This window comes from Ammospiza nelsoni, chromosome 2 (assembly GCF_027579445.1).
Source record: "Ammospiza nelsoni isolate bAmmNel1 chromosome 2, bAmmNel1.pri, whole genome shotgun sequence".
Lineage (NCBI taxonomy): Eukaryota > Metazoa > Chordata > Aves > Passeriformes > Passerellidae > Ammospiza > Ammospiza nelsoni.
The window spans coordinates 24,818,784-24,843,756 of record NC_080634.1 but is presented as its reverse complement, the minus strand read 5'-3'; the positions used below and the strand labels follow the sequence as shown (position 1 = coordinate 24,843,756).

At 47.0% G+C, this 24,973-nt stretch overlaps 2 protein-coding genes across 2 annotated transcripts in view; one reads left to right on the top strand and one right to left on the bottom strand.

Annotated features, from left to right (window-relative positions):
• NME7 (NME/NM23 family member 7) overlaps positions 1 to 9,653 on the top strand; it is an 88,741-nt gene extending 79,088 nt beyond the window's left edge. The window contains exon 12 of the mRNA XM_059466649.1: positions 9,145 to 9,653. Within this exon, the coding sequence (XP_059322632.1) occupies positions 9,145 to 9,177 (33 nt within the window). The 3' untranslated portion in view covers positions 9,178 to 9,653. The remainder of the gene's footprint in view (positions 1 to 9,144) is intronic.
• ATP1B1 (ATPase Na+/K+ transporting subunit beta 1) lies at positions 9,222 to 23,953 on the bottom strand. Its single transcript, XM_059466651.1, has 6 exons — positions 23,678 to 23,953; positions 21,010 to 21,138; positions 14,019 to 14,174; positions 13,160 to 13,344; positions 11,224 to 11,304; positions 9,222 to 10,619 (listed from the first exon to the last, which is right to left on the bottom strand). The coding sequence occupies exons 1-6, from the start codon at positions 23,775 to 23,777 to the stop codon at positions 10,353 to 10,355; spliced, it is 918 nt and encodes a 305-aa protein (XP_059322634.1). The 5' UTR covers positions 23,778 to 23,953; the 3' UTR covers positions 9,222 to 10,352.
• Positions 23,954 to 24,973: the final 1,020 nt, after the last annotated feature.

Genomic DNA, 24,973 nt, shown 5'->3' with positions numbered 1-24,973 from the left:
AACAAAGGTCTCCTCCATTGCTTGTTACAGATTAACTTGTCTGGTATTATGCAAGCTACCTCTGCCAGGCGAGAACTAACTCTCCTCATTCACAGAGCAGCCCAGCTTGTAAAACATTACACAGCAGAAGTGCATAGCATGGCAATGAACCTTTCACTGAGGGCATTTCAGCCCTCTGCATTTCCCCCAGGAGTCTTTAAAATATTTTAATAAAGAAGCCATTGTTTCACTCAGTCATACAGCAATTTTGCAATGAAGTCTTTTATTAGAGGCCCACACTGAGCTGCATAATCCAGGGTAAAATGCTTTTCACTGTTTCCAATGAAAAGTAATAAAAATTGAGTGGTTTGAGTGAGGTTGGCTTTAGCACTTTTTTCTCCCAAGTTTTCATCCAAGCAGTAGCTATTTTTGTCTGTCAGTTGGAAATTTCAGTCTCTCCTGGTACAAGATGATTTCTAGAGAGGTCTGTCAGATAATGGTTGTTATGATTCAAGTGCTTTTCCATTTAAACTTTCTGAGACCTTTTATCTAACAGCTGTGGGAACAGGTTGGAAAGAATCTGGAGTGTAAGAAAACTTAATCTTACTTGGTGGTGGTTTTGCATACCAGAACATGTTAGCCAGCACTGGAATGCTGTCTCATGATGTTTCCTGGTGCTCTATATATACTTGTACAAAGAAGTAAGTAACCCTTTTGCCTAGGCCTATCTGAAGGAAATGAAGAATTAAAAATAACATTAATAGATGGATGGATATTGGAGATGTTGGTGATTTCTCTTTTAAAGATTATTGTATTATTAGGTCACGTGCAGCCTCATTTTGAGCATAGGTTGTATAACTATTATACTTGTGGGCTAGACAGGCAACCTAAACCAGGAACTTGTTTAAACAGAGTTGTGAAATAGTTCACCTCTTGTGCTTCCACTTCTGGGTAAAATCTGAGGTCCAGTTACCCCTTGTTCTGCCAGGTCTGTGAGTGCCAGAGAGAAGAAGTTAATGAGTGTGAACCAAGCAGCTGCCAAAGCTCTTTAAGTTTCACCTGATCCTGAAGGTAATCTATGTGATAAACAGGGCTTGGCTTTTTGCACATGTTTGTGTTGCGCTGAGCAAAGTAATTTTGTGGAGGGGAGGTCAAGGTGGAGGGAAGGTGTGACACTTCTTGATAACTCATCTGAGGCCCAGTTTGTGTCTTTGAGACTGCTGCCTTCTTTCTTTCCCTCAGCATGTTCTCATTTTTTAACCAAAAAAGCCAGGTCCTTTTTCCATTTCTCCTTTTGCTTGAGCTGAAGCAGAGCAACAGTTGGGCTGCAGCTCAGCTGCACCATGGGCAAACTACAGCAAAGAAGACAAAAAAGCTCAGGGGAACAGCTTATACAGCAAAAGCAGTAAGGGCATGCTGTAGTCGTACAGCCACGTAGAAGCTCAGAATATCCTTAATTTCTGGAGCAAGGGGCCCTGCGCCTTATTTGGGGGCTAAGAGAAACACTATTGTTCTATAACAAATATGCTCTGAGATGCCCATAAATTTTTATGCTGTTTCCTGTTATTGACCTCAGCCATTGCACCTCCCACCTCTCTCTCAGAGGTCAGATAGACAAATTATTATCTCTGCTGGTGCTTCCTGTGTAGGGTTTACCCCTTGCCATCTCACTGCAGCTTCCTTCACTGACTACCATCCACCAACAGTAATTAAGAGGAGAATTTAAGTCAGCTATTTTCATACATGTGTTGAAATACACGGGAAACATGGGAGGAAAAACTCAAAGCCAAACATGTTAATATGGATAGAAAACTGTGAAAAAGGTTTCCTATCTGTCATAGATGCAAATGCCATGGCATATATTGACACTAGAGTTTGTCAAGCTCTAGAAACTACTTCTTCTTTCATAATTAATAATAGCTAATGATTCAAAGCATAGTCTCATGCCACTACTGGTTTAGTGGTGTCTGGGCTTAGACACTGTGTTGATCCTGTGCTAGCAGCTGTGCAAACACAAAACAGGATGGTAGTGGTCACCTGAAAGGATGTTAGCTGTAGTCTAGGGCTCCTTGAAGTTACCCATCATCTTCTGGTTTCAGTAAGAGCTGCATTCCTCCTCTTTGTTTTTAACCCCTAATGCACTGGCACATAGGCAGGAATGATGCATCCACAACTATTCCTGATATACACTGACATATGTCAGCAAGTCTCTGAGCAAGAGGCATAATACCAGACAAGTTAATTCTCTCTGGAGTATTCAGAATTGCTAAGTGGGCAAGTTTCCTTCTACATTGGTGCCAGTTACTGCTGTTCTGACAGGGAGACACAGTGTGCCAAGACTATCCAGCCACAAACTGGAACTGTGGGCCTCCTCAGGTAGCTGCCTTAGTCCAGCCATTGAATAGTAACTAGATCTCTGAGGTGTCCTGCCATGGCACTACATGGTTCAGCACTCAGTGGCAGTGTTGAAATCACTGAAAGCTGATGAGACTCGAAACAAACTCTTGGCCTTTTAATACTGACCCATTCCACAGGGAAATGGAGCTTTCTAGGTTCTGTGACATGTCTCAGAAGGTACTTTGAGCACTGTGCTTGGGGAATTTATGCCATTGCTCGCACAGGTGGGATGGTACGTTTCCTGTCAGCACACTGAGGCACAATCTGAGTAGGGGGTAGGGGCTTGTGGTGGTGCATGCAAGGCCCCTGCTGGTGGTGCCTTCCATTGGTAATTTCTTTCAGGACATTTTGTTGCTGTCCCATCTTCATAATTTTAGCACTCTTGCCATGTGTACCCTCTTGGGTCTCCTGCACAAGCAATATTCTGCTGAACATCATGGTTGCTCAGGAAGGACTTTAAATGTTGGGTGCCTTCTACTTTTTTTGCTTCTTTGCTGCTTGCATCCTCACTTGAATCTATGATGTGGTTGGAAGACATGTTCTTGTCTCTGTGTGATCCCTTCCTCCTGTCTTGGCCATAACCTGGTAGCTCATGAGGACCATAACTGTCAGTGCTTTGTGAGCAGGCTAGAAAGACTGCTCAGCATTGGCAATGCCTCTGGCTTGCACAAACACATGCAGGCCTGGCTTTACTTAGACACTGCAGATATCTACGAGCAGCAGGGCCCCTACCAGTGTTTTTATCCAGAGCCTGGGATGTGTTTGCACTGACACCTGTGGTGCACTTAGGGTGGCTTGTCTCACCTTAGCTTGCTGCTTCAAGGGCATCCTACAAGACCTCCACACAACTCCTGACTGTGAGGCAGGGAGCAAGGTAAGTGTGAAGTGCAGAGGCAGTGATCTTGATCACTCAACGAGCTGCTTGGGATCCTCAGGAAAGCAGTACTTGCTGTCGTGTTGGAGTTTGTCACGTCTGATGGGAGATGGGATCTTACACTTTATTTCATTCCAGTGGCTTTACCAAGCCATTGATGTGTTCTGATGGTGACCAAAGATGTTACTAGATAAGAAGTAGAACTCCAGGTGGGAGAGTTCTGAACTAATATGTTCAGTTCCAGCTACAGAGCAGTTGGTTTATGATGGGGACTGAGGAGATCCAGTGAACTTGTACCTTCTTGTTAAGTCTCCAGGTATCTATGCTTCAGAAGTCAGTGAGCTGAGTCAGCAGAGAAGTTACACATGATTTAAAAACAACATCTTTTTGTTCTAAAGTAGTTTTGGAGTTCACCTATTTTTTTTAGAGTAAATAGCATAAAACAGACTTTCTTGGTATTTGTGGTATAATGAACTACTGTCTTGTCCTCTCATTTCCATCCTGTTTGAAATTCACATCTTTCTAATCTTTTATTTTATTGTTACAATTTCCAAATAGCTTCCCTTGCCCTTCTCTTCCACTGTATTTTCAGAGTTGAACATAACCATACACAATTTTTGAGGTGACAATGTTGACAGCACACAACATAGTGTAGTGTTTGTGTAATAAACACTGTAGTGTTTATGTAATAAAACCTTCCATTGCAAGGTTGTTTTTTTTTGGTGCATAGGGGTTTTTATCCCAGCTCTACTTAAGAAATCATTGTGGATAGTTGAAGTACGTGTGTACAATTTGTTCTGTCTTGGGCTGCCTGATTGGCTTTATTTCTTACATTGTGTGATATTTGGAAGAGAGGCAGGACTGATAAACCTGCCCTTTTTTTTTTAACAAACTAAATCCTCTTCAGATTTGTGGGGGAAAATACACAGAACACATACAGTATAGTAAATAAGTAGACTATCTTCTTTGACAACCAGTCTTCTTTCTGGAGTGCTTGTGGCTGAAAGGATGGTATGAGTCCATGGGGGTTTCCATGTGTTAATCTAATGATTTAGTCATGTGAATCAGCTGAGTGAACTGTAGCTGAAGTGTGGTATAGATGTCAGGTGTTAGCAAGTGTACTTCCTGACAGCATTGGTGAGCTCATGCAGATGTACAAACCAATGTTAATGGGCAAAGAAAAGCTTTTTGTTTCCTACTTGTGACCTGAAACTGAGCTAACACATAAAAATTTATCAGACCTTAATGTTTAGGGAAAGTGTACTGATGCTGAAACTTTGGGTCAGCAAAGACTCTGGATCATGTGCCTGGTTGCCTACACTGACCAAGGAGATACAGTGTTGTGGTGGTTGTGGGGAGAGGGCTGTGTGGAAGGCACCAAGATTCCTGACAGGCTCTAAATGGATACAGGGATGGAAAAGGCTTCCATCTCCCAGCTGCCAGTTTTGGTTCTGCAGAGATGAGGAAGGACTGAAAATTACTTTCACCTTTCTGGTGATGGATGAGAAGTGAAGCTGTGAACTCAGCCCTTTTCTTGATAGTGTGTCACCTTGTCAGCCTCCTGGCTTCTGCCATGAAAGGAGACTAACAGGGTCTCTTACCAAAAACTGCCAGCCTAGAGGAACAAGGGCAGTGAGAGTTGAGGTACTGTTTCAGTGCTGGGATTTCTTTGAGGTTGCAGTTCTGCCTGTGTGGAGTGCTGCTACAGCCCAAGGTGTGCCTGGGTCTGGCCTGTAGACAAAAGCTCTAACTCCAAAGCTGCTCAGCAGGCACCTCTCATCAGCACTGCTCTTTGCATTGTTTTCTGGACAGAAAGAGAGTTAAATTGTAAGTGCCTGTAATTCTTACACTTGGAATCTTCAGCACACTTTGTGCCTGTGCAGGGCCCTGTGTTAATACCAAGATCTTTTGCTCTCCCTTGGAAAACTGGCTGTCTCACTTTATTTGCTTCCCCCTTTATAATTTTGCCTGGCCTTTCCGTGCTCTTAGGGCACACATTGTTCAGATGATACTTGCTTGTGCTCAGCCAGGGCATTTGAGTGGATTTTGTTATTGCATGCTGTATTAGCTCCTGAAACTTTGTGGTAATGCATGGAAGTGCTCAGAGAGAGCCGCCAACTTCATTAACGTGAGTTCTGCTGGGAGTGAGTGTGACTGAAGCAGAACTTCATGGAACTGAAGCAGCTCTCAGCTCCTCCTCATGAAGCAGTTTATGGGGTCAGAGCCAGAAGGTCATGGTTATTCACCCGTTGTTACTTCCTGAGCATTATTGCTATTTGTCCCTGAACAGGAGCTAGAGAGGGCATAGCTGCATGCTGCAAAGCAGATAGCTGGTTCCTGGGGTCTGCAAGGGGAGTATTGATGTTAAATTAGATCCTGTCTCACCCCTGGGAAACAGTGAGCACACCTGAATGTTAGCATCATTGGAAAGGCATATGGGTGGCATATCTGTGAAATGTGTTGGTGGGTTTCAGATAAGCTCCTGGTGTGGATTTATGCTCTGTCACCCTTGGATCCTGTAGAGATCAGAGGTGTGCTTGGCTCAGAGAGGCTGACCTTGCCCTTGGTCAAATGTGAGATTTGTTCAGATGTTTTGTACTGGCACAGCTCTCCTTTCTGTGGTTTGGACTATGCTCAGACCTTGGGAAAGAGAAGAACTATATTTCCTAAAATACAGGGTATTTTGGAGGATCTAACCCCCATCTGGATGCTTGATGCAAGTTATCACCAGGTCCCCTTGGATCCCCTTGGAAAAGGACCTGGTGCTTTTAGAATGGGGGTTCTTCAAGGTGTCTTCAGCTGGGGCCTCATAAGATGGGGGCATCCCAAATCTCTTGGTAGTGCTGAAATCTTGGTTCTTCTCAAGTCTTAATTCTTCTCTTAATGCCATACCGGTGGTCATGGGATGGGTGACTAAGTTCTGGTGGTTCTTATCCAGCACTTACCCAGTTCTTATCCACTGCTGTGCTCCCAAGGGTGAGGTTCTTAGAAGGATCCTTTCTGCATACCCCAGATCTGCCAGCTCTTAACTGGCTTTACTGGGAGCTGGGTGGCAGCCGACCCATATAAAGATAATTATACTCAAAGAGAACATACAGGCACCTGGTTTTGCACAGTATATGAAATGTAGTGTTGCTTGTTCTGATGTCTGAGCCTTACCAATGCAGTCTGTGTGGGTCTTGGACAATCCACTAAAAGCTAATTGAGGAGGAAGAGGTTTTGCACAGGTTTTAAGTAAACTGAGGATGTGCAGTCCAGCCTGAGAAAACTGGTTGCACAAAATCAAGGGGCCTTTGGAGACTAAAATAGCACAAATCCTTTTGTTGCTAAGTGTCAAGTGAGCAGGCATGTGGCAAGGCCAGCATTCACCTGTGTCACCTGTGCTGCAGGGGTGGATCAGTACTTAAATCCCAGGGGTGACCATGCAGCTCCAGCTGAGGCAGCCCAGGTCAGGGGGAGTTGACTCAGCTCTGTTAAACCTGCTCCATGGCAGGGAAACAGGCCTGTGGTGGCAGCAGTTGTACCAGCACCCCGGGCTGAGCATGGACACGGAGTTATTACCTAGAAAGAAGCAGATTCCACTGCACTTGGCCATTTTCTTTGCTCTTGGCACAGCTCCCCACCCGTGCCGAGGGTTGTGCCTGGCCTGTGCTGGACCTGCCCTTGGCCAACCTGGGAACAGAAGTCCAGAAGTGCCAGTGCTTACAGCTGTAAAATTGATAGCTGGTGTGTGCTAGTGCAAGTGTTTGTGCAGACACAGCCTTAAAGGCTTGTGTTGGTAAATATATGTACGTGTCTCTCTCTCTGCTTTTTATTTTACTAGTGCTTTTGTGTGTCTCTCTTATTAAATGCAGGTGTCCCATATAACAAGAAGGGAGATAAATTCACTTTAATGGCTACAATTATACTTAACTATGCTGAGTCAATCTGGCAGAAAGAACAGCATGTTCAGACTGGCAATTTAAAATGTCCTGTTAGGCAGTAAGGAAAGTGATGCCTTCCTGAAGAGAGTGGATAGAGCACAGATTAAAATAAGGAATAATGAATCTTGAAGGCATGGTTTAATTTGGATTAAACCATGGATTTGGTGAGATGTCACACCTTGAGGCCCTTGCACTGCCTGCAGTCCTTCTGCCCCCAGGGCTGTTGACCAGTCCCAGCCCAGATGAGGCTGTGTCAGTGCCATTTGTGAAAGGTTGTTTTGATGTCAAGACTGTTGTGTATCCAAAGCACTGGTGCCACTGGGTGAGTGGGGTGCTCAGCTATGAGTCTACACCTGCTTGGAGTGGGGTGAGGTTTCCTAGGACTTTGGTAGTTTGGGAATTTCTTTTGACCATACTGCAATCTTCTAGTGCTGTATCACTAGTAGGTCTGACAAATTACAGTAGGATTTCTAATGGGGGAAGGGGATGTGTCTGACCAGGTGCACTTACTGCCTTTTTGGGGCGTGGGGGGTGTGGTCCTTTGGTAGCAGAGTTGTCCTGAAGCCTGGAAGCAGGTGGGACTTTCCAGTGGGCAGCTGCAGGGCATGTAGCTAGGATAGGTACTGCCCTTCCTGCCTGGTTAATTAGTGATCTGAGCAGCCATTCTGTTTGCACTGATGTGGGACAAGAAAGTGATTGGGGTGGGGATCTGGGTAAAACGTTAGGGTGAATTGCCTAATTTCATATGCAATTCCTAAGAGTATGTTGCATGAGCCCTTTGAGACATTTGCTCACTGAAGCAAACACAAGCACCTTTAAGTTTTCCACAGTGGTTGTCCCAACCCTGGAGTAAGCCAGACTCTTTATTAACATGCTTTAGACTTTGCACTCATGTAGAGAATTAAAAGGCAGTAAAGTACCTAACCATGAGTTGGGTCTTATACAAATAAAATTGGGAAATATTTTTTGTTTGTTGGCTGGTTTGGAGCTTTTTGTTGTCATTTTGATTTTTTCTTTTGTCATAAACTCTTCACCCAGGAACTGAATTGTAGGGGCAGTTGATCCTACCAAACCTTGAGCCATGCAACAACATGCCCACCCAAAATGGTAGCAGTAGGAACCTATCAATTGCTGGGAGCCAAAATGCCTCAGCTTTCCTGCAGTTTTTTGCAGGTGGAGTTTCCACTATGGAGTATTTTAGGGCTCTCAGCACAGCTTTTTAAATCGTTGCTCTAAACATACAGCAGCAAAAGAAAGAGATGAAGGTGCAATTTCTGCTGGCACCTGCTCCTTGGGAACAACATGGAACAGCTAAATGGGTTCACTAACCACCACAGCATACTGTAACCACACTTTTCCCTCTAGCAAATGGCAAAGAGTTCAGCATCTTGCTGCTCCAGGATTGTGTGTTCCACTTAGGAAGTCTTTATCAGGCCACTTGCTCTAGGATAGTCCTGTTGTGTCACTTTACATGGAGCCATTCTCCCTGGTAATCTGCGTCATGCAGCACATAGTGAGCCTGACTCCTGCACAGAGCCAGCTGCCACATTTTGTCATCTCTGAGCAGCCCCAGCAGGCAGAGCCTGCCCTCAGCCCTGGCCACTGGCTCAGCAGTAACACAGAGCAAGTGGCTGCCCTGAAACTCTTGTGGCTTCAGGATGCAGCTTCCCTTCTGGCTGCTGGAAGCTTTAACCTGCACTGAGGATGGACAGTTTTATCTGGAACACAGCGGCTGTGCCTCCAGAGGTGGAGAGTGTGCAGTAAGTGGGAAGAGACTTGTGGGGATCCTGACCAGCACAGGCAGGTGTTCACAGCAGCGTCTCATGCGGGGTAGGGGGAGGGAAAACAAGTAATGAACAGACCCCAGCACTGATGTGTAACAGTTCAATGTGTCAAATGTTTCAATCATTTCGACTCCCGTGTGCTGAGACTGTCTGGGAATGATAATGATCCATTTTCTGTTTGAAATAGGTGCAGTACTTCTTCAAGATTCTGGACAACTAACAGGCTCCATCCTTACCCACTGCAACAGACACGCACACAGAACCGTGTGTTCATTCATTTATTTGTCCAATGTTTCAACCTGACTGAAATACAAGATCAACAAGAGCACTGTACTCCTGGCTATTATTACATGTTAGAACATAGAGTTTTGCACTTTAGACAACATTTAACACCATTCTATGGGGTACTGCATTGCTTTTATAAAGTTTAAAATAAAGATTTATTTTCAAACATGTGACTTTGGTTTATTTCATACATTACACTTTCTTGCAGAAAAAATAAAATTGTACAACTGCATAAATATAAAATTCTTCCACCATGAAAATGGCTAAAACATTCAATAAAGACATTAGCACCACAGTGTGCGATGCCTTCAGCAGGAAAAAAAAAAAAAAGAGAAAAGAAAATATACAAAGCAGAGTTATGCCTATCACTGAGGAGAGTGATAGCCTGACCCAGTCTCTCACACAACATACTGGAGGATAAGGGAAGAGGTGGAGAGAGAGACAGCATTCACTACAAAGCACAGTACACAATCACCTATTCTCTTTGACTTCACTTAAGTTAGTTTCCCTGCCACCCCTCCAAATAAAATACCCTAACACCACAAAAAAGCCAGAAGCCTTATGGAGTGCTGTTAAATATCATCTCACAGGTGGGTCTTTCTTTGAAAAGGAACAAAATAATGAGGTTTCATGCCAGTTCTAGTCCCATTGAGTATTTACACCTTGGACAGCAAAAGTCTTTGCTCACAAGAAGTAGAAAACAGATACAATACATGGCTTGAAAAATGACCAGAGTATGCACCTACAGTACTGTACACTAAATAAAATACACAAGGCAGCAATACTTAGGGGCCAGAAACACTGCTTACTACAAGTCAGTTATGGAATCATAATTTACAGTAAAAATGGGCATGTCCCAAGGCTCAATTTTGTTTTCTTTTGTCATTTACAGTAGAATAAATATTTGTCGCTATTGCTACACTTTGTTTACATTCTAACCTAGTAAATGCAGAAAGCTAGTGTAAAGCATATAGATTACGTGTAGGTCCCATACGTATGACAGTTTGTTCAAGACTAGTAGGTTTTCTTTTTTGTTCTTATTTTTTTTTTTTAACCTTTTTAAATGGCTAGGAGAAGGAGGAGGGGGGAAGAAGAGAGTTGTGCTTACGATCAGCTGCTTTTTATGTCGAATTTAATATCAAAGCGTCCCTGGAAGCGGTCCTTGTCGCTGTAGACGATGTTCTGCCCGTAGGCCCTGCACTCCACGCGCACCTCCACGTCGTAGGTCAGGTTGGTGAACTGCACGGCCACCAGCGGCTGCAGGTAGCGCGGCTGCAGCAGCTTCCCGTAGTAGGGGTAGTACTGCAGCCCGAAGCCGGGATAGCCGCCCATCCCGAAGTACTCCACCGTGCCGATCTTGTCTGCATCTTCTTCTCGCTGCAGGGGGAAGAGGAGGCACAGGCAATGACAGACAACCACTCAAACTTCAGCAGCCCTCAGCTGTGTCAGCAGCTGATTGTCAGCGAGACTGTGACCTCCCATTTGGTCAGTGCTGGTTCCCACTGTGACAAGAGCCACCAGTGGTCTACAGGACATGTCAGCGCACATCAACCAGGAAAAGGGCTTTGCCTAATTTAAAGCCTCAGCCACTTACACAGTTAGAAACCACCAGGGCATCCTATGGTACAATTGCACAGGCCTTGGCTACAGAAACTTTGCTGTTTCTCAGCTGCTTTGCACATGCCTAGTATGAAATATCTTCCATGGAGGCCTTATTTTTTTGCTCCAGCACAGCACTTGGAAGCCAAATGGCTACTTTTGAAGATACCTTTAACTATCTTGCCTTGCTTTTACCCCAGTCTGTGGAGGTAGCACTAACTCATCCATCAGCAGGGCAGGGCTTTGAGAAACTACTGTTATCCAAAGTAAGAACCACTCCATTAGTCTATGGAATGGCTGGCAAGGAGATAACTACACTTGGACAAAGGCTTAGCCATCCCCTGCAGCTTCCCAACTCTGCTCTTTCACATTTCCAACTCACCTTGGCAACACAGTGGACAGGGATGAGATTTGGGTTGTATTTTGCCATAATCTCAGGAGGGAGGCTTTCATTGGCTGGAGCCTAGAAGAAATCCAGAACAAGGGGATATTACACGCTGGACACTCCTCTGCAGACTGGAGCACCTTTGCAGCAACAAAGATCAACAGTACTGAACACACACAGTTAACTGGAATCTCTAATAAGCACAGTTCTGAGGCAACAGCTCTCAGTGGTTCTTGGGACAGACAAGTAGTGTAGCATAACTGGAAGCAGGGGAACTTGACCCAAGCAGAACTGCTAGCTGTTCTTACAGCTTCACCTGCTGTGGATACAAGCAGGTCAGGCTGGGTTTAGTTCCATGGTGCCCCTGGGGAAAGTGTTTCATAGCAGTGTCTATAGCTAGCAGGGCTTGTTTTTGCAAGCTCAGGCAGTGGCAGGATTGCACTGGTGCAGGATTTGCCACCTGCCTGCCAGGTGCGTGTAATCAGGACTGGAAATGCACAGGAAAGAACAAAGTGTGGCAGTCTCACCCTGACACTGCTGAACTTCACCACCAACAAGGAAGGACAAAAGCTCTGGGTATATCAGAGAAAGGTGCGAGTGCCAACTCTCATAGTCCAACCACTGACCCAGCTGGTCTTTGGTTTTTTAAAGTGCAGCGGTATTGTTTGACAACACTGCAGTTTCAGATCTGCTTTACAAACATTTTTCCCAATGCGAGAACTATGGGGTCTCTGCTGGAGTGTGGAACCACAAATAAATTCTGCCTTGGATGTGTTGTTTCTAAATGAAATCTGCAAAGTCATTCCGTGACCAGACCCTGCTGTCTAATGCAGTCTTGGAGGTCTCCAGAGCTCCACTGCAAAAAAAGAGAGGAACACACCAAACCCTTCTCTTTCCCAGACATCAAACACGCACATCTCATGTCACCCTACAGCCACCACAGTACATTCTGCTAAAATGTTTCTACCACAAATCAGATAAACCAAAAGTTTGTCCATTTTTGTAGCACAGGACAAGCTCTCTTTGAAGGAAAACATTCTTCAGGACTCGTTAGACAGCACCAATTCCCATCCTCAAGTGCCGTGACAGATGGGAGTGAAGGTGGCCTAGAACGCCATTTGCACTGTTCTCCATCCAAAAGACAGAGTGGCAGGTTTTGCACACCACCTTATTCAACAGCACATGTTTTGCCACTGAATTCTTAAAAGAAATTTTTAGCATTTTAATGCACTGGGAAAAAAAAAAACAGAAGGAAAAGCCATGAATACCCAGATTAACACCCTTCAGCATTACTGCAGACTTCCCTTTGGGTGAAGGGCAGAGCAACCAGTTAGGAGAGATATCCTAAAGCCTCTGGAAAACTACAATAAATTAACTAAAGACCTCCTCACCTTTCTTGCAGCTGTGCCTAACTTTCAAATGTAGTTTACTCTTTCGAGCCTGTGGTTCACTCTGGTATTTAATATTAGCATTTCATAAATTAATTAAGCAGTTATGGCAAGGCAGACAAGACTGCACTGCCTGAGGAAAAGAATTGAGTGGGTAAGGGCATGATGAAATATACTAATGTTACTAGACAGTGTTGGTCTGGGATGGTGCTTTGGAAGCATACAGGAATTTAAATTGGAATTTATCATTTGAAGAAAATGCCCCTTTATGGCAACTCCAATAGCAGACTCAGAAGTTACCAGATAAATAACCAGGAGGTTGCACTGTGAGGTTCAGTGCTACTTGTTATCAACTTGCAGTGCACACCTTTCACTGCTTTCCAAGTAAAAGCATTTTTGAAGCAATTTAGTCAAATTGTATCACAGTTTATCCTCTGCAGCAAGAGTATCTCTTTCCAGAGACCAAAAAACAGGCACAGCAAATATGCAACCAACACTTCCTCCTGATCAGTAGCATCTGCTAAGAAGGGAAGAAAGATACTTGCCTGAGGTTTGAAGCCAATGATTCTGTTGAGCTTGACAAGGATGCATGGTTTGCCATCCTTGTAGCCATAGGTGGGATCATTTAGTCCAGAACAGTTGTCCAGCCATTCACGTTTGAATTTGCAGACTTTCTTCTGGCCCTGGGCATCATTATATGGTCCTCTCTCTTTGTATTCAGTGGGTGTGTCTGTCACAGCAGGGGAAGGAAAACAACCACATGCATTGGCATCTTGTGTGTGTCCCTTACACTTCCCTGGGCAGGTGGGATTTCCCTCACCAGGGCAGTTGAGGTGCCCCACAGACTGACACCCAGCCACCCCCCAACACAGGGCTAGTCCCAGACCAGCAAGTTTTATGGAGCTTTGTTTTATAACAGATTTCTTCCAGAATCATCTGGCTCAGAGACCATTTTTTTCTGGGCAGCTTTTACAAGTGGGTTTCCCTCAGATTTGATACAGGTGTATTATGAGGTGAGAGTCTCATTCACATGATTACAAATAACCTATTAAGGGTAAACACCTCCCAGATGTCTGACTGCATGGCACAAAGAGGACCAACACTAGCTTTAGCAAAGTCAGCAGTAAAACCCCTGTGGCTCTCAGAGAGAACAAAGTCAGTGCCATCTTCAGAGTCAGATGAAGAGTGAGTTCTCCAAGCGAAACGTGGGGGTTTCCAACCCTCCAGTAAGCTGCTAAGTATGGCCCAGTGGGGTCTGCCCAAATTAAATTAATGAGCAGTCAGTTAACACACATGCTGCTGGAACAGCTCAAAACCAAGACCACCACTGCTCAACCTCAGCTTCTGGTAGACCTGACAGAGCCATCATTCAGTCCTCAGCTGTAGGAAACAATCAAGACTTACCTCCACAGTCCTGAAACACGATGTTCTCAGTTTGTTGTTCATCACTATAGTCCCTTAAGAAATTATCCAGGTTCCTCACATAGGGTTCATAACTTCTGGGATCAGAGGCAGTAAAGGAAATTTCTGTCTTTTGAACCTGGGGAACTTGAGTCAGTCCTAAGAACAGCAAAATCAGGGAGAAAACATTAAGTACACCTCAAAGCTGTACAGCCTCCAGGTGATACCAAGAACTTAACTCCTAATAATAATCTCTGTTTTTCAGACTTAAAAACTTTGACAAAGCAGCTTAAGCACACTGAAGGAGAGGTTCTCATCTTTCCAGCAACAGTCTTAAATCACAGTGTTTGTGTCAGGTAAAAAGACAAAAATCACAAAATGGAGAAGTGAGGCTACAAAGTCTAGCCTTCCTTCAAAAAAAAAAAAGCACCAACCACAGGTCCACTGTTCACTTCTGCCCCCTCCTCAAGGACAGAAGGGAAGTGGTGTGTGAGACCAACCACACAGAACATAAGTATCCCTAACAGGCTGCCTTCAGTGTCTGCAAACTCTGTGTTTAGGATACAGCACAGCTCTACACTCATGAGCTCCTGCAACAAAGACAAGAGGTTTCCCAAGTCTGGTCACGCTCTGCCAGCTGGAATCCATGTGGCTTTTGTGTGTCTCCCCTGTGGATGCAGGGCAGGAGACATTTTCTCCCTTAGTAAATTCAGCTGCCTGAGCACTGCCTCCTCTCTTTTCACTGCCTAATTGGGTATTTCCGACTGTAAGACAGCTCAGAAGATGATTTTATCAGCAGCTCATCACCAAGAAGGTGAGTAGGAAATGCCACCTTCAAAATAGAAGAATTGTTTAAAAGACTCTCCAGATTCTGGGCTGTGCAAACCAGCTCAGATTTAAACTATAATAATGATGCATGGAGAAGAGACTACAAACAAGAAATGCCTACAGATAATGAAAAGCACAGTCTTCCTTTGCTCTTCATTGTGGAACTTGGAAATAGTTGCTCCTATGCAATGTTTAGGTCACATTTTAATTGAAAGTATTACTGCATGGCTAACACTTTAATTCAAGTAAGAGGAACCAAGTTCATACTGCTTTTGTGGCAGCAACTGTAATTATTAAGAGCCTGACTTCAGTTCAGTTTGTCCTCTTCATTTTAGCAAGATAAAGAAAATGAGCAAAGGAGCAGCGTTTGCTTTGACACCTTTCAGAACAGGCCTGTTGCCAAGAAGCTCCTCTGGTGCAAAACTCAGGCAGCTTAGGCAGCTGGCCCCAACCCACAAGAGCTTGTGACTCCAGCAATTTTTCCAAAGCCACTTGAGTGCCTCTGCTCAGTCCCTCCACAGACCAACTGACCACTCCCCCCACCCCCCTGCCACTACCCACTAACTTGGAATTTGTAACCTAGGACAAAGATTACCTTTGTTCCCCTAAACACAGCTCCTGGTCACCAAAGAGAAGTCCAGCAAGGAGCTCCGGTGTTTCAAGTTTAATTCCTGAAGCAGCTTTTAACTGCTCAAAATTCCCTCTGCTACAAACAGACCAGGATGAGTTTACAAGTTTAGCAGCAATTCTCTATTCCTCTAGCAGAATGACATCCTACCCTCCAAAGTCAGTGGCTTTCAACCCTTTTTTGAGCAATTACTCATCTTCTTGCTTCACAAACAGTTTATATATAGAAAAAATATGCCAGTTGCCATTTTAGTAAGGGACTTCAAACTCATCCTGCCAAGCCCTTCTCACGTTACCACTCAGCTGGGAAGAACAGACTCAGTCACCTGAAGTGGCTGTCTGGAATTGCAGCAGAGGCAGGCCAGGCCTTAGGTCCTCTCCTGGGTCTATCTTTTCCAGAGTTCAAGTTACAGGTGTATACATCCATATTCACATACATATTCAAGTGTGTAAATACAAAAAAAGAAAGAAAAAAATCAAGGAAACGTGGCCAGGCTTGTTAAGTTCCAGTCAGGCAAGTGACATCAGTTTTGCTCAGGATCTCCCCCTCTGTTTCTTGTCTTGGCCAAGGTAACACATAGGGCACCCACACAGGCCTGGCAAAGGTGATGTGAAGGTCAGCAATAATCCCTGTGGCTTATAAAAGTCACCCAGTAGAAGATCCCTGCTCTCTCTTTAAGAGACCCTGGCCACTGATAGATGAAGTCCAAAGCCAACCCTCTGCCCATCAGACAAGTGACTTGGCTGGAGAACAGACTGCCATCCCAAAGCATCTCCACACAACTGCCATGAAGCCCAGGCAGTACGTCCAGCAGCTGTTCCAGCAGCCAGCACAAAGGAACCACTGTTCCTGCCAGGTAGCCCGTGGCCCAAGTTTTCTGCCTGACTGGCAGCATTTCCAGGTGGATGGATGAACCAGACTAGACCAGACTTTGGCACACGAGTGGTTGCTTTGTTTAGGATAGGAGCAAAATGGAGATTAATCTTCCCACTTACAAAGTAAGAAAGACAATCTTTATGAATATTAAAGACTTGTAATGAAAAATACCTTTATCCTAATTAAAAAACTGTGTTACTGGCTTCTACCATAACCTCCATTCTCACATGCCTGCAACTGACTGGATGCAAAGCCCTAAGCCCTGTATCATTTCCTTCTGTACATCCCATAGCCAAACCAAAAGCTGCAGTGCCATTAGCAGAGCAGCACTATCACTGAAACCTTAAGCAATCTTGTGTGGAAAACCAAGCATGTTTGTACAATGGCAGAAGGTAACCTCTGCAGAACACTAACATTTCTGGAACATTCTCTCACCCCCACCTGGCAACTTAAGCAAGCAGGACGAGAAAAAGCGCTTAAAACTTGAGCCCTTGCAGTACTCCCTGGCACGTATTGCTACACCCAAGGAAGCGTGTGGCTGGCATAAATGAAGCTTTTAGGGGCTGCATGCACAGGAGGAAGCCATTCATGAGCAAGTCCTATGGGGGAAAAGAAACAAACCCACAGGTGCTTTCAGAGCCAGAAGTCTAACAACCCTCTCCCTATCCTCTGACTATAATCTGTATGACACAGCTCTGCATCTCAAGCTATTACAACAGAGATGCACCATGGTGTCACATGTTATGCTGTTCTTTCCACACGAAAGAATGAAGTATCTCAATGCTAAAATAATGACAAATTAGAAAATTGCCACAACTGGCACTTCAGAGTGCCTTGTTAGGAAATGAGACTCTCATCTTCACTTGGCTGACACTGTCCACGTAAATGATGAGCAACGCCTTGAGTTGGTAATGGACACCACCTTTTGTTGGCTGTGACTATACAAGGACATCAAACACCAAAAGAAATCCACGCAAAGTCATTTGGGTTCTTTTCTTCAGCTACAGTTCCACTTCCAAAATGCCACTGCAGATTAAAATTCTATTTATTCAAGTTCATTTAAAAGCAGTTTTCCACATAGATTTTATCATTCTAAGCTGCAATAGCAAGACTTCAGGAGAAGTATCCTGAGGGTAAAGAGGAAGAAACTATAAGTGGGAAGTCAGGCTTATTATTAGGAACAGTTGTATAAGGCCGTAGTAACCACTCTTGCTCCATCACACTGTGCTCATTTCCAAGTACCATGTAATCTTTGTGCCAAATGGGTATAAAAACTCCAGAGGTGACACAGACAACAAATTGAGTGATCACTACACCCTCCCCCAGCTCACTATGTGAGGATAGATTTTAAAAGGCACCACATCAAACAATGTCCTTCCAAGCTTGCAGTCAACCTCACCCCCAAAGTGCAAAAAACAGGTGTGAGTTTTCTGCAAATGTAGCAAAACCTGCTTGGCTACAACATCCTGGAGACTGAGATTTTCCCAAGCACAGGTGCTGCTGAGATGAGAGAAGCAAAGAGCTGCAACCTCCCCGGAGGCAGCACACTCTCCTTTGAAGTCTCCCTGCCACCTTGCTGCTGCTGTCCAAGCTAAATCAGCCAAGTGGGGAACACACCAAAGCAGCCTTTCTATGATGCACTCACTGCCCAGCAGAGCAAAGCAGGAACACCTGAAATCCCCTGGCTGGAGCAGGGACTCTTCCTTCCAGCCACCACTTCCAAAGCTCTGCCTCAGGCTGCCGTGAGCTCTGTCCCCTCAGCCCACCTGTGAGGGAATGCTGTTCCACGGGATGCACACCACAAGATGGCAGGATACACAGCCCAATTTTATTGGAGTGGGGAGGGGGAGAATGAAGCATTATTTTTTAGGGATGCTTCCCAAGAGGCAATATCCTCATCCTTCACTAGTCGCAGGGCAAGTTGTCTGTGTTCAAAGCAGAGTCGGAGCCTGCAGCACAAGTGAAACCAGGAGCTGGGGCTGTCGCAATGGCAGGGCTGATGGGCAGGTGAACTGCACTGTCCCTTCCCCCACCACAAGACAAAAGAAAGAAAAAAATAGTGTAATGGAAAGGTACAATACTCAGCTTGCCCTGAAGCCCTGTATAACATTCCTGTTGTGTTCAATGCAGAAACCAATTACCATATTAATGACACTTGGCTACAAAAATAGCACTTTATGGCTTTCAATGTTATACCCATGTCAATAACTCAATACAACACCCTGTAGGTTCTGCTGCTGTTATGAAATCTGTTGTATTTCAGAACAAGAATGATATTATAGCAGCCTCTACAGCATTTTCTCTTGCAAATCCTGAAGGCAAGTTAGTTTTCCCTTTCTCAAAGCATTCTGAGCTGACAACAACAGTGACTTGCCCAAGAAGGACAGAACACTGTAACAAGAATAAAATCAGCTTTTCTGGCTCCCTAGAAAATCCAGGGCTTTATCAAGCTGCCAGTACATTTACTTGGCTCACAAGTTTTCCCACAAGAACCAGGAATTAGATTTGCACAACATCCTACTTTATATAGCTCATCATTTGGAGGTGTCTCAGACCACAGAAAGTTCAAGTTTGGTGCTCACCACACATGTTCCTTGACAGAACAGCAGCTGTGCTTGCAGCACTGGAGAGAATCCTGCACAGCCAGAGAACACAGGGATTGCTGACCCCCCAAACAGCAGTACAGCCACTCGCTCCCTGTCAGTGTCTCTGAAAGCCTGCATTAAAGGGCAATTTTGGACTTGCAGTTTCGCGGCTGCTGTGCTACAGGACAAGAAATGTACTGGATACCAAGTGCCACCCTCCGCCATGCCCTACACCAGCTTGTCCACATCTGTAGGAAGTGCTGTCAAGTGATGCTCTGCAAAGGATCCTGCTCTATTTACTAATTATTTCTCTGAAGTTTTATGCATATGTCATTGCAGCTTGGTTCAAACCCCTTGTTTACTGGCTCCCCACTGTCCCAACATTCAAGGAGGTGGATTTTGTTCCCCTTGATTTCAATACCCATTACAAAAGATTCCTGACAAACTAGTCATTGTTCCTCCATTTTGATTTCTGCAGTACACACTATAAGAGTGTCTTGAAATTAAATTCCTTTTCTTTGTCAAAAAAAAAAAAAAAAAGAAGCCCCAGAATAACTGGTGCACTATGCAATTAAAATATTTATAAAAATCCTCTGCAGGCTGAAGTCTTTCACAAAAATTTTACCAGAGTTGCTTTGAAATTGGAATCATAAACTGCTGTTTCATAGAAAGCAATCAGTTTACCTAGAACAGGTAATTATGTGACATCTGGCTGAACAGCAGGGCTATCTGGGTGAGACCTCAGATCCATGGGTGCCTTTGCTAATTATTTCATGAAGGGGAAAAACACATTACTGAGTAACAATTACCCCAGCATTAGCCATGCTGGCTTTTCAGATGCAGCCAATGGCTCTGGGCAGTATCACTGACAGTCTTTCCTGCAAATGTCAGGGCCCACTGCAGAGATTAAAAGAGCTGCTTTCAGTGCTTAAGTCGGCATTTGCCCCGGCCATGGTGGTGGCACATGAAGAAGTATAACACACTAACACAGGAGTTCCAGCCTCTATTCTGTATTTAAAGCATGTTAGTAGAAACTCAGTGATCTGGAAAAGATAACTTAGCTGAGCTGTAGCACCATTTGGTGACAGTGACATTCCCTGTGTTTAGGGCAGGGATTCACAGCACAGCACTACAGGCAGTGGGCTGCAAGACAGCTCAGCATCAGGGCCAACTTGTGTAGCTACAAGCCATCAGTGTCACAATTGTCACTTAAATACCACTGTTATTAAAAGCTTCTGAACTGTTTCACAGAGCAACTGGAGCCGGATCGTTAGGATGCCCAGTGCCAGGCAGCCTCAAGGTCACTGGCAATGTGGGAAGGCAGCAGTGGCGCAGCTCCCCCTGCGCTCCAGCCGCCGGCTGCGGCGGGACTCGGATAGCGCAGCCCGGGCAGGCGGAGCGCGCACCTGCAGCAAGGGCCACGTGCTCCTGCTGCCCCAGCCAAGGCCAGCTGGCCACAGGCACTGCTCAGGCATCATTTTGAGCAGAGATTTCTATGTCTGTGAGGACAGGTCACACATCAGCAGCTACCAGACCCACCCAACCCTCCCTTCACCTCCCACGCCAATCGGCTGCAATTCCCACTAGTGAGTGCCACAGCATTTCTAGAGCACAGGGTACTGTGGTGTTGGATAAAACAATTCCATGAGCACTCCCAGAACTGGTACGCCACTTCCACTGACAGAAGTTTTATCTTTATCCCTTCACTTACCCATGTGAACAGAGTGGTTCTGAAGAAAGAAAAACCGAACTCAGCTTCCTCATACAGCCTGTTTCCAAAAGTGAAGCCTTTTAGCCTAACCCCATCACTTCAGCTTAGGGGAAGGGAAAACCAAAGCAGGTTTAAGTTCCTCTCAGAGAGGAGATGGTTTTCCCGTGATGCAACCTTTAATTCTAGCAGGATTTTCTTCAAGCCCCAGTAGTGTTAACACAGAAGGCTGAGAACATACCCACCCCCTACAAATATGTGTTGCAGCAACAACACGCTTATTTCATCCTCCTTCTTGAGGTGAGTAACCAACCCCGCCTTCCCAGAACAGCTCGCATGAAGTCAAACACGGGCCTCCTATTTAGTTACCTGGAGGTGCCACTCGATCCTGGTATTTGGGCTCAAATTCACTGACAGTGAGCAACATCACTTGGATGGTCCCGATGAATATACCTGCCAGGCAACCGTAGAAGATGACATAGAAGAGGAGGATCTTAACTGCAAGAGAAAGCAAATAAAGAGGAATCAAATCAAGCCCTCATGGCAGTTATGTTTCAGGACAGTACTTCCAACCTTTGCCACTTGCAAGGAGGTGCCCAGCACACAAAATTCAGATGTTGCAAAGACATCTATTTAACATTGAGATTATGCCTTGATGCAGACAGGAAATGTAAGGCACTCCAGTTGTTTGGTGTGGGGAAACATGAGCCCCTGAATGAATCTGTGAATCGGGGTTTGGGCTTATAAAACATAAAGACTAAACCATGTTCCCCCACACCTTCAAGGATCCCTTGGCTGACCCAGCACCACCACCATAGGCCCCTGCACTTGCCAGGGTCAGTGATCCAAGTGCCCCACAGCAAGCATGGGTGTGCTTGAAGGATACTCATTCCACATAGCTCTGGGCTCAAAGCTATTTCCAGGAGCAGTACCAGTAAGTGTTTCATTCACGTTTACAAGTCATTGTAAAGCCTGATCTGTCTAATAGTTCAGGCCATCACGTCCAAAAAAAAGACAATGGGTAAAGAGTTCAGGCCAAATTAACTTCAGTACTCCATCTCAAATGTAGGAAATTACGCTTAAGGTGTCAAAATTCTGCACATTTACCAGGCTTGTGTACCTACAAAGACACTCTTGCACTGCTCATACTAATTAGTGAATTATATAACAATGAGAGACTAAATGCAGTTTCAGTCTAAAAGGAGCATCATTTAGAACCATCTTGAGGAGGGACTGGGAAGAACGGAGCTGCAGCCCAGCTCTGGGTATCGGTTACCAGTTTACAAGGATTATCTGAACAAATTAACTGCAGGGTAACATGCTGTACTACACACCACCAGGCCACCTACAAGGGTAGGCCAGCCCATGCCAAGCAACTGTATTGCTCATCAGGCTGCAGGGACAGGCAGAAGCCAAAGACAACTTGAGAGTGAGCCTACTTGACACCTCAGACTGTCCTCATCTAATCGCAAACAAAACAGATGTAGTTTATCTGAAGGACTTCAAGTGATGAGATACCAGAGAAGGGGAGTAAGTAGTGGGTGGAAATATTCCTCCTTACTCCCCAGCTCCATCAAAAAAAACCCAAACCTACATCATTAGAGAAGGCTCACAATGAAAGCTGGCATCTGGTTGTTCTAAGTCTATGAAAGACAGGCAAACAGGAGGGCCACCCAGAGAAACAGATGCTGAGGGACACTATCAGAAAGGCATTCCATCCTCTTGTCTTCCTCGAGTGCACCGGAGGTAGCCAGGGCTGGAGGGCAGAGCTGGGTGCAGTAACGTGGGGCTCCAGGAGTTAAAGCACTCTTTGGTATCCAGGCAGCGTAAAGCAAATGGCCGTGACGTCAGGGACGTGTGGAAATTTTTTCCAGAGCACGGTCATAGGAGGTGCTGTTGTAACAAACCAAACACTAATGCTGTTGTCTGCAGCCTAATGCCTTTGAGTTTTGTAACATCAAAAGGCAAACGCTGGGAGGTAGCTTATTTAATCAGGTTGCCAGCCAGGATGCTCTAAACGCCAAAGACACCTTAAAGGTCAAAACCACTCCAAGGTCTCAGAAAATACACAGTGGGTCTAGAAATCGAGCACCACGGGGTTGAAGGAAAAAGCTTCTTGCAACAGGTATGCTTAGAACAGAAGAATCTAATCGTCAGCCTGCAGATCAAGTCAGCAAATGGAAATCAGTCCTAGGCAGACAGGTACGGACACTCTGGGAAAGGACCTGGTTCGGCCTCCGCGTTTAAAGCGCTGCGCAGTTGCCTGGTGCCTCAGAAGCAGAAAATACCTCTCCATGCGCACCCACAACCCCATTCTGCTCACGTAAAGATACGGCAGAAGCCTGCTCTAGTCCACCTGCCAGAGCTGCCGGCTCTGGACGTGGCACCTCCGAGCCGATCCATTACAATAGGAGCTGAATTCAACATCACAAGGGTGGCAACACCGGCTGTGGTTGGCAGCAACTGGAAGGCTGCTATTAGCGTAAAGAAATTAAAAGCCTCTTTAAGCTAAATGCAATGAATACAGGACAAGCATTTATGAGGAATGCACATAGAGCCATTTCCTTCTTGCGGAGATATTAAAAGTCAATTGCTCTTTCTCAGCGGAGTAAAACTCGCTTAGTTTCATTTATCCAGAGAAAACAGAAAAAAGAAAAAGCCTCTGTAAGGTCTAAGGCAAGTGAGAGCTGGGAGGTCAGGGTCCCCCGACGGCGATGCTCCCGGGCCGGGCCAGCCATGGGGAAAGAAAGGAGACCCAAGGACGAGGTGCCCTCGACAAGGTCGGCCCGACCCCGCCTCACCCCCGGACCCACCTGGAGCCGCACTCGGGGGCGCAGCGCTCGCCGCCCCCGGGGGTCCCGGCGGACACCGAGGGGAGAGGGCAGGGGGACCCCGTCCCTGCCTCCCCCACCCCGGGGGACGCCCCGCTGCCAGCCCCCCCCGCCCCGGCCGCAGCCCCGCCGCAGCCGGCGGAGGCGGAGCGCCGGGGCCGTGCTGCAGCGCCCGCCGCAACGCCGCCCCCCGGCCCCGCACTCACACCAGCTGCCCCCGGTGCGGCCCAGCAGCTCCTTCTTCTCCGAGTTCCAGATGAATTTCTTCCAGTTGCCATCACCGTCCTTGGCCTTCCCGCGGGCCATAGCGAGCAGCGGTGTGGGCGAGCGGCGCGCAGAGACCTACAGCCCTCAGCAGGCGGAGCGGCCCCGGAAGGTGCGGATGGGTGCGCCCGCCCCGGCGGCGCCGGCCCAAAGGGGCAGAGCGGGGGAGGCGGCCGGGGGGACGCGGGAGCGGCAGGGGGAGCGCGGCGGAGGGCACGGGGCGCGGAGCAGCCGCGCTCCCCGCGCAGCGCCCCTTCATATACGCCGCGGGCTCCGCCCTGCCCGCGCCGCCGCCAATGCGGGTCCGCCGAGCGCTCCGCGGGCGGGGCCCGGGGCGGGCGGGGCGCGCGCCGGCGGCGGGAGCGGCGCGGAGGGGGCGGGGGGCTGCGGCACCGGCGCCGGGGGGAAGGGTGGGCGCGGGCCGCCCGCCGCTCATCGGAGCTCCGACCTGCTGGGCCGGGCAGGTGCGTGCGTGCTACCGCGGGGGCGCGCGTCCCTTGCCTGGCTGTAGCTGCGGGCGCGTGTGCGCGCACCCGCACACCTGTGCGCGCGCCGGTCCGCGCACGTGCCCGCCCGTTCCCGGTATTCCCGCCCCGCCCGCTCCCTGCGGTCCCTGCTCCCGCAGCAGAGCCGCTCGGCCGGGCGCTGCGGGGCACCGTCCCTCTCCTGTTCCCGGCGCCTCGCGTGGCCGCCCGCCCCGCTCCGCCGGGCCCGCCACACTCCGGCGGGCTCACGTGTAACGCGGCTGCGGAATAACGAGCGCCGACAGCGCTCCCGGCCCGGCGCCGCGCTCCGCCGCCCGCGCCCTGGCAGCACCAGGCGGGAGGGGCGGGCAGGGGCTTCCCGGTGGCAGCGGGCCTTGCCCGTCCCCTGTGGCGGAAGGGACACGACTTGCACATGCGACAGCCGCCGCCCTTGCGGGGTGACCTTCAGGGCGCTGCACAAACGCCGCAGCCGCCGGCAGCGCACCCCTGGCCCGGCCGGGTGGGGTTGGGGGTTCTCTGCGGAGACACCTCTGTCATCACAGGTAACCAATGTGCCTCGGTCCCCTGGTACCATTACAGGACAGTTAAATTAAATCTGTATCCAAGCGTACTTGGGTTTACTTCTGAACTTCCTGTCGGGTTGTAATATTGTATTCCACATATTTTCTTGCCCTTGATACATTCTCTGAACTTTAGCTCCATCTTTTTTTTCTTTTTTTTTTTTTTTTTTTTCCTTAAGGTCTCGAGTTGCAA

Coding starts and splice junctions, on each gene's coding strand:
- ATP1B1 (XM_059466651.1), bottom strand. CDS start 23,777: ATGGCCCGCGGGAAGGCCAAGGACGGTGATGGCAACTGGAAGAAATTC. Junction 21,139..23,677: donor CCGCACCGGGGGCAGCTGGT/GTGAGTGCGGGG, acceptor TTTCTCTTGCAG/TTAAGATCCTCCTCTTCTAT. Junction 13,345..14,018: donor CGTGTTTCAGGACTGTGGAG/GTAAGTCTTGAT, acceptor CTGCTGTGACAG/ACACACCCACTGAATACAAA.